The 16,735-nt window shown below is 44.9% G+C and overlaps 1 protein-coding gene and 1 non-coding gene across 2 annotated transcripts in view; one reads left to right on the top strand and one right to left on the bottom strand.

The window, feature by feature from the left end:
- ADGRD2 (adhesion G protein-coupled receptor D2) overlaps positions 1-14,062 on the bottom strand; it is an 82,675-nt gene extending 68,613 nt beyond the window's left edge. Inside the window, exon 1 of the mRNA XM_038745654.1 lies at positions 13,958-14,062. Coding sequence (XP_038601582.1) covers positions 13,958-14,062 — 105 coding nt within the window. The remainder of the gene's footprint in view (positions 1-13,957) is intronic.
- On the top strand, positions 8,646-8,783 carry LOC119927826. Its single transcript, XR_005450795.1, has one exon. It is a non-coding gene; the product is annotated as a small nucleolar RNA SNORA7 (small nucleolar RNA).
- Positions 14,063-16,735: the final 2,673 nt, after the last annotated feature.

The raw sequence follows: 16,735 nt of genomic DNA on the forward strand, positions 1-16,735 counted from the left end.
TGTCATGAACTACTCTGGTTTCTCTGCCTGTCTTTCCCTCCTCCCTTTGTCACCTTTAATAGATTTCTTGGGGAACTAGCAATTTGTTCCTCCCACCGACTTTACATTACATATTAAATCCCGGCAGGCCTGAAAGGTCACTGAGAAGCCCTTCAAAGTTGGTTGCTAGAGGAAGATACTGGGTTATTCATGCCCACTTAGAAGGTGGTTCACAAATTACAAGACAGCCATCTCTCTGCCAGAGAGCTGCCCAGGGCCAGCTGTTTGAAGGCCTTCCAATGGATGTGCTTTAAGTAAACAAAATTTGAAGCTTGGTTTAGATCAACAAGCAGGATTTCCATACCCTCCCTTGGCAGGTAAGTTGACTTGCTTGCTCCCTGTAGATCATCAAGTACTTGTTTGCTGCTCTTTCTACGACACTGTGTCTGTTTGGATTCTGGGGGTCCTGGTCCCCCTAAAAGAGAGATCACTGGTCCTGCCAGATGAGGGGTCACTGGTCTAGACACTTTTTATGGCATTTGTTAAGCATTTAGTATGTTCTGGGTACTGTACTAATTGCTTGGGTGTATGCAAGGTAATCAGGTTGGACACGGTACCTATCTTACATGGGGCTCACAGTCTGAATTCCTATTTTTACAGATGAGCTAAATGAAGCATAGAGAAGTTAAGTGATTTGCCCAAGGTCACATAGCAGACAAGTGGCAGAGGTGACATTAGAACTCAGGTCCTTCTGGCTCCCAGGCCTGTGCTCTATCTACTAGGCCACATTATATCCCTCTTTGACAGTTTTGTATATACATTTATTCAATGGTCCATTCAATTATTTATTTTGTCTACTCTATTTTAAGACTATTACGTCTGCTGTCACTTATAGACTGTAAGCTCATTGTGTGCAGGGGATGTGTCTGTTATATTGTTATACTGTACTCTCAGCAGTATTTAGTATGGCGCTCTGCACACAGTAAGTGCTCAATAAATATGACTGACTGACTGACTGACTGTTCTAAATGCTAATGTAGATACAAGTTAATTAGGTTGGACAAAGGGACTCACAGCCTAAGTAGGAGGGAGAACAGGAGAACTGAGGCACTGAGAAATTAAATTATATGCCCAAGTTTACGCAGCATGCATTTCATTCAATCTTATTTACTGAGCACTTACTATATGCAGAGCACTGTACAAAGCGCTTGGGAGAGTACAGTATAGCAACGAACAGACACATTGCCTGCCCACAACAAGCTTATTTGACCCCTTCCTCACCTTCCTTCTCTCCTTTTCCGTGCCCACTCTCATCCTCAGAGACTTCAACATCCACATGGATATCCCTGGTGACTCCTCTGCCGCCCACCTTCTATCTCTCCTTGACGCTGCCAACCTCTTGCTCCACCCCACCTCACCCACTCACCAACTTGGTCACACCTTCGATCTCATCATCTCCTACCGCTGCACTGTCTCCACCCTCACCAACTCTGAAGTCCCTCTCTCTGATCATAACCTTCTCACCTGCCTCCTCACACACTCCTTTCCCCTGTAAATCTATATTACTTCCTCACAGAGACCTCCACTCTCTTGACCCCATCCATCTTTCTGAGTGCCTCACACCCCACCTCTCCTCCCTTTCCTCTCTACCCAATCTTGATGATCAGATTACTGCTCTCAACTCTACCCTCTCTACTCAGCTCGATTCGCTCTCTCCACTTTCCCTTCGCTGCTCTCGTACCACTAACCCACAGCTCTGGATCACTGCCTCTCTCTGCCTCCTTGGCTCTTATGCTCCAGCTGCTGAACGCTGCTGGCAAAAGTCTAAACACCATGCCAACCTCGTTCACTTCAAGTTTATCTTTTCCTGCCTTAACTCTGCCCTCTCCTCTGCCAGACAAAACTATTTCTCCTCCCTTATTGACACCCATACCCATCATCCCCATCAGCTCTTCCATACATTTAACTCCCTTCACAGGCCCCCTGTTCCTCCCCCTCTTCCTTCACTCACCCCCAACGATCTGGCCTCCTACTTCCTTTATAAAATTAAATCCATCAGGTCTGAGCTCCCCAAAGTCACTCCCCGCCCCTTCTCCAACCCTCCGGCTCTCAACCCTCTCTGCTACTCTCCCATCCTTCCCAGCAGTCTCCTCAGATGAGATCTCTCCCTCCTCTCAAGTGCTACTACGGCCACCTATGCTTCTGACCCCATTCCCTCTCATTTTATGAAATCTCTCGCTCCATCCCTTCTCCCCTCCTTAACTTCCATCTTCAACCGCTCACTCTCCACTGGTTCCTTCCCCTCTGCCTTCAAACATGCCCACGTCTCTCCCATCCTACCAAAACCTCTCTTGACCCCACCTCCCCTTCTAGTTATCGCCCTATCTCCCTCCTACCATTCCATTCCAAACTCCTTGAACGAGTCATCTACACACACTGCCTCGAATTCCTCAACGCCAACTCTCTCCTTGACCCCCTCCAATCTGGCTTCTGTCCCCTACATTCCACAGAAACTGCCCTCTCAAAGGTCACCAATGACCTCCTGCTTGCCAAATCTAATGGCTCCTACTCTATTCTAATCCTCCTCGACCTCACAGCTGCCTTTGACACTGTGGACCACCCCCTTCTCCTCAACACGCTATCCAACCTTGGCTTCACGGACTCTGTCCTCTCCTGGTTCTCCTCTTATCTCTCCGGCCATTCATTCTCCGTCTCTTTTGCGGGATCCTCCTCCCCCTCCCATCCCTTTACTGTAGGGGTTCCTCAAGGGTCAGTTCTTGGTCCCCTTCTGTTCTCAATCTACACTCACTCCCTTGGTGAACTCATTCGCTCCCATGGCTTCAACTATCATCTCTATGCTGATGGCACCCAAATCTACATCTCTGCCCCTGCTCTCTCTCCCTCCCTCCAGGCTCATATCTCTTCCTGCCTTCAAGACATCTCCATCTGGATGTCTGCCCGCCATCTAAAACTCAACATGTCCAAGACTGAACTCCTTATCTTCCCTCCCAAACCCTGCCCTCTCCCTGACTTTCCCATCACTGTTGATGGCACTTTCATCCTTCCCGTCTTGCAAGCCCGCAAACTTGGTGTCATCCTCAACTCTGCTCTCTCGTTCACCCCTCACATCCAGTCTGTCACCAGAACCTGCTGGTCTCACCTCTGCAACATCGCCAAGATCCGCCCTTTCCTCTCCATCCAAACTGCTACCCTGCTCGTTCAATATCTCATCCTATCCCGACTGGATTACTGCATCAGCCTCCTCTCTGATCTCCCATCCTCCTGTCTCTCCCCACTTCAATCCATACTTCATGCCGCTGCCCGGATTGTCTTTGTGCACAAACGCTCTGGGCATGTTGCTCCTCAAAAATCTCCAGTGGCTACCAATCAACCTGCGCATTAGGCAAAAACTCCTCACTCTCAGCTTCAAGGCTGTCCATCACCTTGCCCCCCTCCTACCTCACCTCCCTTTTCTCCTTCTACAACCCAGCCCGCACCCTCCGCTCCTCTGCTGCTAATCTCCTCACTGTGCCTCATTCTCGCCTGTCCCGCCATCAACCCCCAGCCCATGTCATCCCCCTGACCTGAAATGCCCTCCCTCCACACATCTGCCAAGCTAGCTCTCTTCCTCCCTTCAAAGCCCTACTGAGAGCTCACCTCCTCCAGGAGGCCTTCCCAGACTGAGCCTCCTCCTTCCTCTCCCCTTTCTCCCCCTCCACATCCCCCTCGCCTTACCTCCTTCCCCTCCCCACAGCACCTGTATATATGTATATATGTTTGTATGTATTTATTACTCTATTTGTTTATTTTACTTGTACATATTTATTCTATTTATTTTATTTTGTTAGTATGTTTTGTTTTGTAGTCTGTCTCCCCCTTCTAGACTGTTGGGTAGGGACCGTCTCTGTATGTTGCCAACTTGTACTTACCAAGCACTTAGTACAGTGCTCTGCACACAGTAAGCGCTCAATAAATATGATTGAATGAATGAATGAATGAATTTGGCAGAGCCAGAATTATAACCCAGGCCATGCTGCTGTTCAGAGCCCTCCACTCAAGCTTCCCATGGAGTTCTCTACCTTAGTGTCTGGACTCAGGGTCTGTACTCAGGGATCCTAGGAGTCCAGCTTGACTTCTATTTAGGTCATCTTGGTCGGTAAACTGCTCCTAATAATAATCGTAATAATTATGTCGTTTCTTAAGTCCTTACTATGTGTTAAGCATTGGGGTAGTTAAAAGGTTATGAGATCAGTCGCAGTCCCTGTCGAATATTGGACTCACAGTCCCTCTTATGCCCATTTTTCAGATGAGGAAACTGAGGCTCAGAGTGACTAAGTGAAGTGCTTAAGGTCACACAGTGTAGGCCAGAGGTGGAACTGGGGCTCAAACCCACAACTCCTGAATCATAGCTCTGTGGTTTTCCTGTCTCCCTATCTACTTCATAACCCATTAAGCTAACAAAATCTTGTTTATATTATGATTATTACTGTTTCACACAAGTTACACAGTGCATCTAAGAAGGGAGATGGCTACTCTGTGCTGAGGAGGAGAATCAACAACACATCTCCATTCATATTAAGCATGGACTTACTATATGCTAAACTCAGTGTGAAACACCAGGGTAAATGCAAGATTATTAAAATAAGACCCAGTGCCTGGTTCACAAAATGCCCGCCATCTAAGTGGGAGAAGACAACATATGTAATAGAAGAATATCATGGAACCACAATGGAAACACATTCATACAACACAATGAAAAGTGCAAATGTATTAACTATATCTACCAAACAGTACTAGAAGAGGGCAATCCATAAGAGCCTCACTGCTCCAGGCAAACCACTATACAAACCACTATAGCTTTCCCAGGGATGGAAAAGGTGGGAAGGCAGGCTTCTGCTCACCTTCTGCTCCTGTGGGCTGGGTCAGCGGTATGGGTGGATGGGAGGGAGAGGACAGAGAGGAGGGATTTGCCTCCTGTTGGCACTCAGTAGGACGAGAAAGCCATTTAAGGAGAAGCGGTGTGGCCTAGTGGAAGAAGCAGGTGGGAGGTGCAGGTTCTAATCCCAGTTCTGCCACTTGCCTGCTGTGCGACCTTGGGCAAGTCACCTAGTTTCCCAGGGTATCAGATTCCTCATCTGTTCCCCCTCCCCTTTTGACTGTGAGCCCCATGTGAGACAGGGGCTGTGTACCATCTGATCATATGGTATCTCTCACAGTACTTGGCACATAGTAAGTGCTTAACAAATGTAATAATATTTATTGTTATTCAGGTGTGTACCACCTATGGGTCATGAGGGAAACTGGCCTGTGGCACATGGCTTCTGTCCTACTTCTACTCCTCGTTTCTGAAAACATAATCAGCAGCAAAACCACAGCCTGTTCTGCCATTAAATCATTTTAAACCAAAATGCATTTTTTAAAAAAAAATCCCCCAAAGAGTTTCACACGAATTTTACACCTCAGTGCAGCTAAAAAGGGAGATGGTTATTCTGCATCTCGGGAGAGTAATTAACACCACATCTCCATGTGAGAAATAAATACATTAGACAGAAAATGGAGTCACAGTGGTAGAATGGCTTACTGACGCCAAGTCCTCAACACAAGGCATCTGTCTTAGTCCCACTGGAGTTGTAATGTTTGGTAGAGATCAGGTCTGTAATGTTTATTAAAGAAAGTGCTAACAAATTTCCTTTCCCCACTCAGTGACTGAGTGAAAAGAATTGAGGTACCATCCAATCCTCCATCTACTTTGGCAGGAAGGCACTTTGGAGGCAGAAGTGGGCTTTCAGCATTGAGCGGTGTATGGAAATTATTTTGTGCTCTTCCCCAATTCCAGGAAGTGCATTCTACGCTCGACTTTGAGGAAGGTTATGTTTGATTATCCAAGGGAAGAATCTAATCCCTCCTGGGACAAGTTTCCTCTCTGCCTCATCATGTGATCACCCCCACCCCCCCCCAGACTGTAAGCTTGTTGTGGGCAGGGAACATATCTACCAATTCTGTTATATTGTACTCTCCCAAGTGCTCAGTACAGTGCTCTGCACACAGTAAGTGCTCAAAAAATATGATAGATTGAATGATTGATTGATATGATCTTACTTCCTTTGTGTGTGAACTTTTTCCTAAGCAACTTCTGAATTCTGGAGTGGTGGTCTTGAGTCCCATTGTCTATTCTTCAACACACTTTTTGCTTGTTTTTGGTATTTCTATGGTATTTGTTAAGCACTTACTATGTGTCAAGCATTAGTCTAAATGCTGGGGTAGATACACATTTTACTGTGAGCCTTTCACTTAGACTGTGATCTCCATGCAAAAAAAGGACTGCGTCCAACTTAATTAATTGTTATCTGACATAGCTTAAAACATTGACACATAGTAAGCATTTTATAAATACCATTAAAAAATCTCTGATCTGAAGAAGTGCTTGAATGCTTGAGTGCTCAGGTCTTGTGTTCATTTTTTAAAATCCTTCAACAAAACTGACGCTTAATGAAATAGAAACTTGATTCACTGGTAGGTCAATTTGCACAGCTTCACTCATCCTCTCTAAAAAAGAAAACTTTTATCTTTTGTGGATTCTTTTTTATTATAAATCACTAATCAAATAATGTAAAAAAACTACTTTTGAGCCTCGCTGTGGGCAAGGAATGTGTTTACCAACTCTGTTATATTGTACTCTCCCAAGAGCTTAGTACAGTGCTCTGCACACAGCAAGCACTCAGTAAATACGATTGGTTGATGGATTGAGTTCTCTGTGTAGGCTGTTTTTCAGCAAGCGCTACTTCAAGGGGAGTTCTTTGGGTGTCTGTTGATGTACTATTATGGCCACTTCAAACACTGGGTAGAAGGTACACCTGCTTCTGCCCAACCACTTTCCAGGGGTCCACCAGGGCCACCCTGATAGCTTTGCCAAGTCCACTCTTATTCCCCTAAGGGAGCCAGAAGCAAGAATGATGAGTGCTTAGGATGGAAGAGCAGGAAGGAGTGAACTTCAGCCTGGGAGTCAGATGGTTTTCCTTTGACCTAGGATCAGCAGAACATTGATTAGTATCTTGCCATTGCTGGTCCCATCCAGCCTAGTGCTCTTTTCTTCTTTTCAGAGAATGGCAATAGGATGCTTTGAGGGTCATTGTGATGGTAAACTGAATCATAAGCTCCTTGTAAGCAGGAAACATGTCTACAAACTGTGTTGAAGTGTACTCTCCCAACTGCTTAGTACAATGCTTTGCACACATTTAGTGATCAATAAAGACCACTGATAGATTAATTGATTTATTGGTTGGATTGAAGCTGTCCTGAGAAGCAGCGTGGCTTATGGAAAGAGCATGGACGTAGGAGTCGGAGGACCTGGGTTCTAATCGTGACTCTGCCCCTTGTCTGCTTTTTCTACAAATGGTATTTATTAAGTGCTTACTATATGTCAAATACTGTTCTAAGCATGGGAGTAGATACAATTTAATCAGGTTGGACACAGTCTTCAACCTACATAATAATAATAATAATAATAATGGCGTTTATTAAGTGCTTACTATGTGCAAAGCACTGTTCTAATGGTGCTTATAGTCTAAGTAGGGGGAAAACAGGTATTGCCTACTTTCTGTAAGGGTTCTGAGGTTCTCATCCTATCCCGGCTGGATTACTGCATCAGCCTCCTCTCTGATCTCCCATCCTCCTGTCTCTCTCCACTTCAATCTATACTTCAAGCTGCTGCCCGGATCATCTTTGTGCAGAAATGCTCTGGGCATGTTACTCCCCTCCTTAAAAATCTCCAGTGGCTACCAATCAACCTATGCATCAGGCAAAAACTCCTCACTCTTGGCTTCAAGGTTCTCCATCACCTCACCCCCTCCTACCTCACCTCCCTTCTTTCCTTCTACAGCTCAGCCCGCACCTTCCGCTCCTCTGCTGCTAACGTCCTCACTGTGCCTCGTTCTCACCTGTCCCGCTGTCGACCCCTGGCCCATGTCCTTCCCCTGGGCTGGAATGTCCTCCCTCCACACATCTGCCAAGTTAGCTCTCTTCCTCCCGTCAGAGCCCTACTGAGAGCTCACCTCCTCCAGGAGGCCTTCCCAGACTGAGCCCCCTCCTTCCTCCCTCCCTCCTCCCCCTCCCCATTCCCCCCGCCCTACCTCATTCCCCTCCCCGCAGCACCTGTGAGGAGATTTATTACTCTATTTTACTTGTACATATTTACTATACTATTTATTTTATTTTGTTAATATGTTTTGTTTTGTTGTCTGTCTCCCCCTTCTAGACACTGTTTAGCCCTTCTAACCCACTGTTGGGTAGGGACTGTCTCTATATGTTGCCAACTTGTACTTCCCAAGCACTTAGTACAGTGCTCTGCACACAGTAAGCACTCAATAAATATGATTGAATGAATAAATGAATACTCAATAGAACTATGAGTTGTGATCTTTTCCTAGTTATAAGCTGGGCAGACAAGCAGACCGGTTCTATATGTTGCAGATTTGTACTTCCCAAAGCGTTTAGTACAGTGCCCTGCACACAGTAAGTGCTCAATAAATACGATAGAATGAATGAATGAATGAATGATGAATATGCAACAGTTAATATCCTGTGAATAGCTCTACCTACTTAACCTAACTGGCTGCTACATTCCTAACAAATTAATAGATAACTGTATAAAAGTACCAACGTGGCTGCCCTTCTCAGGATCACACCTGGAGAGTTTCCAGTACTCTACCAGTCTTGGCTTTGGGAGGGAGAGTCAAGCAGAGGCATACCCATTCCATTCCTAGCTTGGGCAGTAGCTAACAAGTGGAAGACAACCTGCTACGAGTCAAAACTCACATGTGTTGGGCAGCAGTGGCATGGGAGAGAGTCGAGGGCAGAGACTCGAGTTTACTGCATGGAAGGAGGCAATGGTAAACCACTTTTGCATTTTTATTAAGAAAACTCTATCGATACACTACCGGAATGATTGCAGATGGAGGTGGGGCCTTCTGGATCTCCATGGATGTGTCCATGGAATCGCTATGGGTCAAAGACGACTCGACAGCATAAGACAAGAGAGGACAGGACCGATGTGGCTGAGAGTTTAGTAGAGCCTTGAAGATAGGATTAATCAGAGAATGCCTCCTGGAGAAGGTAGCATTTTAGAAGGGCTCTGGAGGGGAGCAATATGGTTTGGCAAAGAGAAGCATTGTATTCTGGTGGAAAGATCACAGGACTGGGAGTCAGAAGTTCTAATCCTTGTTCCACCTGCCGTGTGACCTTTGGCAAGTCACTTAACTTCTCTGTGCCTCAGTTTCCTCATCTGCAAAATGGGGATTCAATGCCTGTTTTCACCTCTACTCAGGCTGTGAGCCCCATCTGTGGCCTGATTATCTTGTATCTACCCCAGCGTTTAGTACAGTTATTGATACACAGTAAGTGCTTATCAAATACCACAATTAACATCAAGGGGTTAGACTGTGTTAGATGGTGTGAGGAAGCGGTTATTGCTAGGGAGGAGAGTACCCAGCAAGGCATGGAGGTCCAACCCGTGGGGACTGGTGCTACATTTCTGGTGACCCCTTCCAAATGCCTCTGGACTGCTGAGTTGGGGTTGCTGGTCCAACATCATCAGCCTGTGCCAGGTGCAGTTTTTTCCCTTTCCCACAAGTCTGTTCCAATTCTCAGAAAGAAACATTTGATGTTTTCAATCCATCAGCCCTCTTTTCCCTGGCTTCCTCTCCCTTCTGTGATGTCTATGCTCTTGTATCTGTGACCTTCAGGCATTTGATATTTGCCCCACCCTCAATCCCATAGCACTTATGTACATATATATTTATATCTACATATAAATATATAAATATTTATATATATTTATAAATAAATATTTATATTTATATTAATGTCTGGCTACTTCTCTAGTTTGTAAGTTTGTCATGGACAGGGATCATGACTACCAACCCTGTTATATTGTACTCTCCCAAGTGCTTAATACAGTGCTATGCATTCATTCATTCATTCATTCATTCAATCATATTTATTGAGCGCTTACTGTGTGCAGAACACTGTACTAAGTGCTTGGGAAGTACAAGTCGGCAACATATAGGGACAGTCCCTACCTAACAACGGGATCACAGTCTAGAAAGGGGAGACAGACACAAAACAAAACATGCAGACAGGTGTCAAAATCGTCAGAACAAATAGAATTGAAGCTATATGCACATCATTAACAGAATAGTAAATATGTACTGTGCACACAGTAGATGATCAATAAATATGATTGATTGAGCAATCAATGGTGTTTACTGAGGACTTACTCTATGCAGAGCACTGTATAAGTATTTGGGAGGGTACAATAGAATTAATAAGCATGGTTGTGTCCTTCAGGGAGCATACAGTTTAGTGAGGGAGACGGTTACTAAAATAAATTACAGGTAAATGAAACAAAGATATTTAAATATATGCATATAAGTGTTACTGGGATGTGTTAGGGAGATATTATTTTAAAATGGGCAAGGTAGAGTTGAAGAAAGGTGTATTTCCTATGAATTTGGCCCCAGCTCAGAAAGAGTTAATCTCCAGCCTCACCTCTTTTCCTCCATCGTTAGGGAGCTTTCTTTAGAAGCTGAAAGCCGCCTGCACAGAAAACCCATGAACCACGATTTTGAGAGGATTTAGCTCTTTGCCATGCAAGGGAACTAAGGTGCTTTAGAAAAGGGATGCTGAGTAGCCCAGAGCAGCGGACCAGCTGCTGTAATTTATGCAGCAGAACTTTACCTAGGATTGCTGTGTCTATTTATATCTGTTATGCATGAAAAGAAAGAGAAAGGAGCGCTGTCTCCTTAGCAACCATCACATTGTGGGATGCTTTGGCTGCCACCGGGATGTGGCATTTTTTTTATTAGAAAATTCAGAAGCCCAGGAAAATCCCTTGCCCATGGGCTCGAACTTGCAGGGGCTGGGGGGAAGCAACATACCAAGCCCGATGCCCAGGGCTGAATGCAGAGCACCCCATTCCACCTTCAATGGGGAAGCAGATTGGTAGGGTGACCCGGATGAGCATTTTCATGTAAGATAGGCTGAAAAGGTGAGAGGCTGGTAGGGGGATGACCAACAAGGAGGCTGCCATAACAACCCTGGGGGAAGGTGGGAGGGGGAGATGATGAGGACATGTATCAAACATCAAGGCACTCTTCCCCTCCCTTTTTATCACAGCCCTGTCAGGGAGAGGAGTGTGTGTGGAGGCAGGAAGAGTTGGACTTTGAGCTGGGAGCCTCCAGACTTTCAGGTCTCAATTTGGCCTTATTTATCTCTTAGTCCAACCTTTTCTCCTGTCCTTCTGTAGCTCCCTCTTCCCCCCTCTCTAATTTCTCTATTAGAATGACAGATGCTGGACTTTCTCATGTTCTGTCCTGCCAGGAATAATGGATCAAATTCAGGAAACCCGAATCATTTTTCATTTGGAGTTAGAGTTTAGTATTAGAGAGCCGAGTGATGGGATCATCCATTCCTCTCCTCCCTTCAATTGTCTACTTGTTATGGTTTTTCAAGATGATTCCTTCCACACACTCTAGTGGGTACATTTGGATTCCTACTTTTACTTATAAGCTTACTTTTATTTTTAAACACCTGGGGTTGTGCCTTGTCTTTGTAGATTATTTATATTAGTTTATTTTTCACACCTGCTTACCCTCTTACTTTTTTGCTTTGAGTTTTTGGTTCAAATTTTTTTGACCACCCAGAATTGTTGTGATATCAGTTTCAGTTTTTGAAGACAATCTTTCTTTTGCAGTTTTTCTTCTTTTTCTAGGGTTTTCTTTCAGGTGGCAAATACCTTATTTCCCTTTCTCTAGCTTTTCTGCCAAAATTTGTTTTTGCTTATTATTCATTTAACCTTTATTTTTATTATTACTTTTCTTTTTGAGAATTTCCTTTTACCTTCTTTGCTATTTCATAGTATATTTTCCTTTGGTATTCTCTTTTATCCAAATCATATTTCTTCCTTTTTAGTCATTTTATTGACTTGAAAAAACTCTGTTTTTCCAAAATATTTGCTGTTTCCCTCATGGATAATTATGTTTTTTCTCTTTCTCAAATTTTCCCCATGAGTCAATTGTTTCTTTTCTTTTGCTGTTCATTTAATGCAAATTTATTTCTTTTCTTGTAAAAACCTTTTAATTTCCATCCTTTTTGTTTATTTTTTTATTTATTTCTTCTTTGTCTCATGTTTCTAAGTCAGGTTCTAATCCTGACTCCGCCATATGTCTGTTGTGTGACCTTAGGCAAGTCATTTAACCTCTCTGTGCCTCATAACCTTATTTGTAAAATGGGGATGAAGATTGTGATAGGGATTATGTCCAACCTGATTTACATGTATCTACCCGAGAATTTAGTACAGTGCCTGGCACTTAGTAAGCAATTTAGTAAGCAATTTACAAATACCATAAAAAGTTTCATTTTGTTAGTCAATTAATCAATCAGTGGTATTTATTGGCATTTACTCTATGCAGAGCACTATACTATTTGGGACAGTACAATACAATAGAGTTGGTAGACATGATCTCTGCCCACAAAGAGCTTGTAATCTACTGGAGGAGGCATCTATTCAAATATATTACAGATAGGGAAAACAACAGAACATATATGTACATATGTGCTATGAAAGTGGATTGAGTGTCAAAGTGTTTAGAGTTATGGATCTGAACACATAGGTGAGGCAGAATTGGGGGAGGAATAGGATGGGGAGATGAGAGATTAATCAGGGAAGACTCTCTGGAGGAGATATGCCTTTACTAGGTTTTCAAAGATTGGGAAAATGATGGTCTGTTGAATATGAAGTAGGAGGGAGTTACAGGCTAGAGGGAAGATGTGAGCAAGGGGTCGGTGTTAAGAGAGACGAGATTGAGGCACAGTTAGTAGGTTGGTGCTAGAGGAGCAAAGTGTGTGGATTAGTCTGTAATAGGAGATCAGTGAAGAAGGAACTATTTAAGTGACTTAAAGTCCTCAGTAAAGAGTTTCTATTTAATGTGGAGATGGATGGATGGGCAACCATTGGAGGTTTTTGAAGAATGGGGAGATGTGAGCAGAACAATTTTTTTTAAAAAAGGTCTGAGCAACAGAGTAATAATAATAATAATAATAATTATGGTATTTGTTAAGTACTTATTTTGTGTCAGGCACTGTACTAAGCAATAGGGTGGACACAAGCAAATCAGGTTGAACATAGTGCCTGTCCCGCATGGGGCTCATAGTCTCAATCCCCATTATACAGATGAAGTAACTGAGGTGCAGAGAAGTGAAGTTACTTGACCAAGGTCATACAGCAGACAAAGATTATAACCCATGACCTTCGCAAAACAGTGTGGTTCAGTGGAAAGAGCACAGGCTTGGGAGTCAGAGGTCATGGTTCTAATCCTGGCTCCACCACTTGTCAGCTGTGTGACTTTGGGCAAGTCAGTTAACTTCTCTGTGCCTCAATTCCCTCATCTGGAAAATGGGGATTAAGACTGTGAGTTCCATGTGGGACAACCTGGTTACCTTGTATCCCTCCCAGTACTTAGAACAGTGCTAGGCACATAGTAAGCGCTTAACAAATTCCATCATTATTATTATTATTATTATTATAACTACCAGGCCTGTGCTCTATCCACTCCATCAGGCTCCTTCAATGCATTGTGGAGGGAAGATATTTTGTGGTTCGATATGTTTAGGAAACAGTTCCTCTCTGGATGACCGCTCTTCCCCCTTTTCCTAAAGTTACTCACTGGTAATCAGACTCTTAGAGAGAAACACTAATGCTTACTGATCATTAGCATCTTTTAGTGCATTGCCATCTACACTGTACATACAGGGTTGCGAGGCACTAAAAGATCTCCTAGAGGTCCGAAAGAGTTAATGAATCTTCCAAACTGCTTCACTTACTAGCAGAGGGTAAACTTGGGCCTTAGGACATTTGGACTTATATACTGCATATTTTTTTTTGTCTCTTCTCTCCAATTAAATTATAAGCTTCTTGATGCACCATGGCCTGAAGGAAACTGATTCCATTTTCCAGGAACATCGTGCACTTTTCTCTCCCCGGATTGCCAGCATCGTGATCCCAGGAGTGCATAGGGACTTTGTGCATGTTCAGTACACAACCGCTGCATTTACTAGGGGCTGCCACCTCATTGATTCAAGAGGCTTAACTTGGTGAGGTAGGGAAGGCTGCATTGGCCAGCTTAATCTCGGTCTGCCAGCCTGTGAGACAAGGCCAGTGGAAGCCTGTGACATCTGCTGAGTGTGGGGAGGGTGGCCGCTGGTAGCACTGGAGAATAATGGGCATTCAATCATATTTATTGAGCGCTTACTGTGTGCAAAACACTGTACTAAGCACTTGGGAGAGTACAATATAACAACACATTCCTGCCCACAACGAGCTCACAGTCTAGAGATGAGATACATGAGATGTATGTGACATCACCTGCATTAGGCTAGCAGCTTGGCTGAGCGGAAAGAGCACAGGCCTGAGAATCAGAGGACCTGAGTTCCAGTCCTGGCTCTGCCATTTCCCTGCTGTGACCTTGGGCAAGTTACCTCAGTCTTTGCCTTAGTTCCTTTATCTGCAAAATGGGGATTCAATACCTGTTCTCCTTCCTATTTGGACTGTGAGCCCTATGAGGGACCTGATAATCTTGTATTTGCCCCAGCACTTAGTAGAGCGCTTGACATATAGGGAAGACTTTAACAAATACCATAATGATGATGATGATGATGATGATGCCAGGCATGTAACATAACATGATAATGTTATATGTGCTAGTTTGTAGCAGTACACTGAGTTTGCCCAAAGCTGGGGCATTTTTCTGGAGGGTACACACACCCCTGAACTCCCCATTTTCCTCAAAATCGTTATTTTACCTCTCCCAGGCCCATCTGCCCACTGCTGCCATTTCCAAGCTGCAGAATTTACTGGTGGGAGCATAGGGAACCTGGGAGGTGTAAATTGAAATTCCTGACATAAAGGCATCCAGTGCTGTACACATACTGGACAGATCAGTCCTCTCCTGGTTCTCCTCTTACCTCTCTGGTCGTTCTTTCTCAGTCTCTTTTGCAGGCTCCTCCTCCCCCTCCCATCCTCTTACTGTGGGAGTTCCCCAAGGTTCAGTGCTTGGTCCCCTTCTGTTCTCAATCTACACTCACTCCCTTGGTGACCTCATTCGCTCCCACGGCTTCAACTATCACCTCTACGCTGATGACACCCAGATCTACATCTCTGCCCCTGCTCTCTCCCCCTCCCTCCAGGCTCGCATCTCCTCCTGCCTTCAGGACATCTCCATCTGGATGTCCGCCCGCCACCTAAAGCTCAACATGTCGAAGACTGAGCTCCTTGTCTTCCCTCCCAAACCTTGTCCTCTCCCTGACTTTCCCATCTCTGTTGACGGCACTACCATCCTTCCTGTCTCACAAGCCCGCAACCTTGGTGTCATCCTCGACTCCGCTCTCTCATTCACCCCTCACATCCAAGCCGTCACCAAAACCTGCCGGTCTCAGCTCCGCAACATTGCCAAGATCCGCCCTTTCCTCTCCATCCAAACCGCTACCCTGCTAATTCAAGCTCTCATCCTATCCCGTCTGGACTACTGCACTAGCCTTCTCTCTGATCTCCCATCCTCATGTCTCTCTCCACTTCAATCCATACTTCATGCTGCTGCCCGGATTATCTTTGTCCAGAAACGCTCTGGACATATCACTCCCCTCCTCAAAAACCTCCAATGGCTACCGATCAATCTGCGCATCAGGCAGAAACTCCTCACCCTGGGCTTCAAGGCTCTCCATCACCTCGCCCCCTCCTACCTCACCTCCCTTCTCTCCTTCTACTGCCCAGCCCGCACCCTCCGCTCCTCCACCACTAATCTCCTCACTGTACCTCGCTCTCGCCTGTCCCGCCATCGACCCCCGGCCCACGTCATCCCCCGGGCCTGGAATGCCCTCCCTCTGCCCATCCGCCAAGCTAGCTCTCTTCCTCCCTTCAAGGCCCTGCTGAGAGCTCACCTCCTCCAGGAGGCCTTCCCAGACTGAGCCCCTTCTTTCCTCTCCCCCTCGTCCCCCTCTCCATCCCCGTCTTACCTCCTTCCCTTCCCCACAGCACCTGTATATATGTATATATGGTTGTACATATTTATTACTCTGTTTATTTATTTATTTATTTTACTTGTACATTTCTATCCTACTTATTTTATTTTGTTGGTATGTTTGGCTCTGTTCTCTGTCTCCCCCTTTTAGACTGTGAGCCCACTATTGGGTAGGGACTGTCTCTATGTGATGCCAATTTGTACTTCCCAAGCGCTTAGTACAGTGCTCTGCACATAGTAAGCGCTCAATAAATACGATTGATTGATTGATTGATTGATCAGCTGAAAACTGGCCAGTCTAGCATAAAACCAGATGACTGACTACCCTAAGTGGACAGCTCTGTCAGGTATGGGTGCTCAGTACAGACTCACTGATTAACTGGCTGATGGACGGAAAAGGACTCCGCATCCTAGCCAGGCAAGGGTGCAGGAGTGTATCTAGCTAGGAGAGTAGCATGAAGCAGTGTGGCCTTGTGGATAGAGCATGGGTCTAGGAGTCAGAAGGACCTGGGTTCTAATCCTGACTCCATCACATCATAATAATAATAATAATAATAATGGGATTTGTTAAGCACTTAACTATGTGCCAGGCCCTCCTTCCTCTCCCCCTCCTCCCCCCTCCATCCTCCCCGCCTTACCTCCTTCCCTTCCCCACAGCACCTGTATATATGTACATATGTTTGTAT

This window comes from Tachyglossus aculeatus, chromosome 4 (assembly GCF_015852505.1).
Source record: "Tachyglossus aculeatus isolate mTacAcu1 chromosome 4, mTacAcu1.pri, whole genome shotgun sequence".
NCBI lineage: Eukaryota > Metazoa > Chordata > Mammalia > Monotremata > Tachyglossidae > Tachyglossus > Tachyglossus aculeatus.